The sequence below is a fragment of the Galeopterus variegatus genome, unplaced genomic scaffold (assembly GCF_000696425.1).
Source record: "Galeopterus variegatus unplaced genomic scaffold, G_variegatus-3.0.2 Scaffold6926, whole genome shotgun sequence".
Lineage (NCBI taxonomy): Eukaryota > Metazoa > Chordata > Mammalia > Dermoptera > Cynocephalidae > Galeopterus > Galeopterus variegatus.
The window spans coordinates 29204-30132 of NW_007733037.1; the positions used below are offsets into that span (position 1 = coordinate 29204).

Genomic DNA, 929 nt, shown 5'->3' on the forward strand with positions numbered 1-929 from the left:
CCAGACCACTGGAGTGGGGATGTATTTTTGGTCAGTGGCCCATCTGAGGATTCTTTCAAAAATAATCCATAATTTTCATTATTTGTTATTTCTTTAAGATGACTTTATTATTTGTTTTGCTTTCCTCTGTTCCAGGGCCACCACTGCCCAGTTCAGGGAATGAGCAGCATTCCTCGGCCTCCATCTTTGAGCACGTGGACAGGATTTCCCGCTCCTCGGAGGCCAGTCGGAGGGTCCCCAGTAAAATCCAGCTGATTGCCATGCAGCCGATCCCGGCACCCCCAGTTCAGCACTCTGTGCTGGCGGACCGAGTAGCAGAAACCAACAAAATGAACAAAGAGGTATTTTTATTAAACACTGTGTGAATGAAAAAACCCTCACTGTTCTAATTTGGGCAGCTTAAAAATGAGTGAAAAGTACAGTGTCAGTTACTGAAGGTAAGAACTGCAACAAGTGTTCATAATCTAAAACATGCTGCTCTCTTTTTGTGTTTAGATCAGATACTGTTCAGGACACTGTTAGGCGCATTGGCAGCTGCACAGGAAAGAGTTAACGTAGCAAACCCAAGGCTGCCACCCTTAGGAAGTCCCGCGGTGTCCCTTCTTCAGTTCCTCCTCAGTCTTTAAGACCGAGTTCAGATCCCCCCGATGACATTTTCCCATCAGCGTGGGTGCCACTCTTGCGGGTGGGTCTCCTGTCAGAGAACTGGTCTGGTAACACTAGGTAATTAGCAGTAAATGGGTATTCTGCTGTATAACGCAAATATCTTTGCATCTGTCCTCTTTAAAAATATCTAAAGTAGTGATATTACTGGGTATGGAAAATATTCTTTCCTTAAGGCACACCATATATAGTTATTAGGCAGATGTGTCTTCAGAGTTGACATTGGCTCTCTTCCAAGTTTTTTTTTTTTTTTTTTTTTTTTTTTT

The 929-nt window shown here is 43.4% G+C and overlaps 1 protein-coding gene across 1 annotated transcript in view; it reads left to right on the forward strand.

Moving 5' to 3' along the window:
- Positions 1 to 929, forward strand: part of LOC103606898 (UPF0606 protein KIAA1549) — a gene marked incomplete at its 5' end in the record, with an annotated part of 74547 nt that overhangs the window by 28509 nt on the left and 45109 nt on the right. Inside the window, one exon of the mRNA XM_008591458.1 lies at positions 136 to 341. Coding sequence (XP_008589680.1) covers positions 136 to 341 — 206 coding nt within the window. The remainder of the gene's footprint in view (positions 1 to 135; positions 342 to 929) is intronic.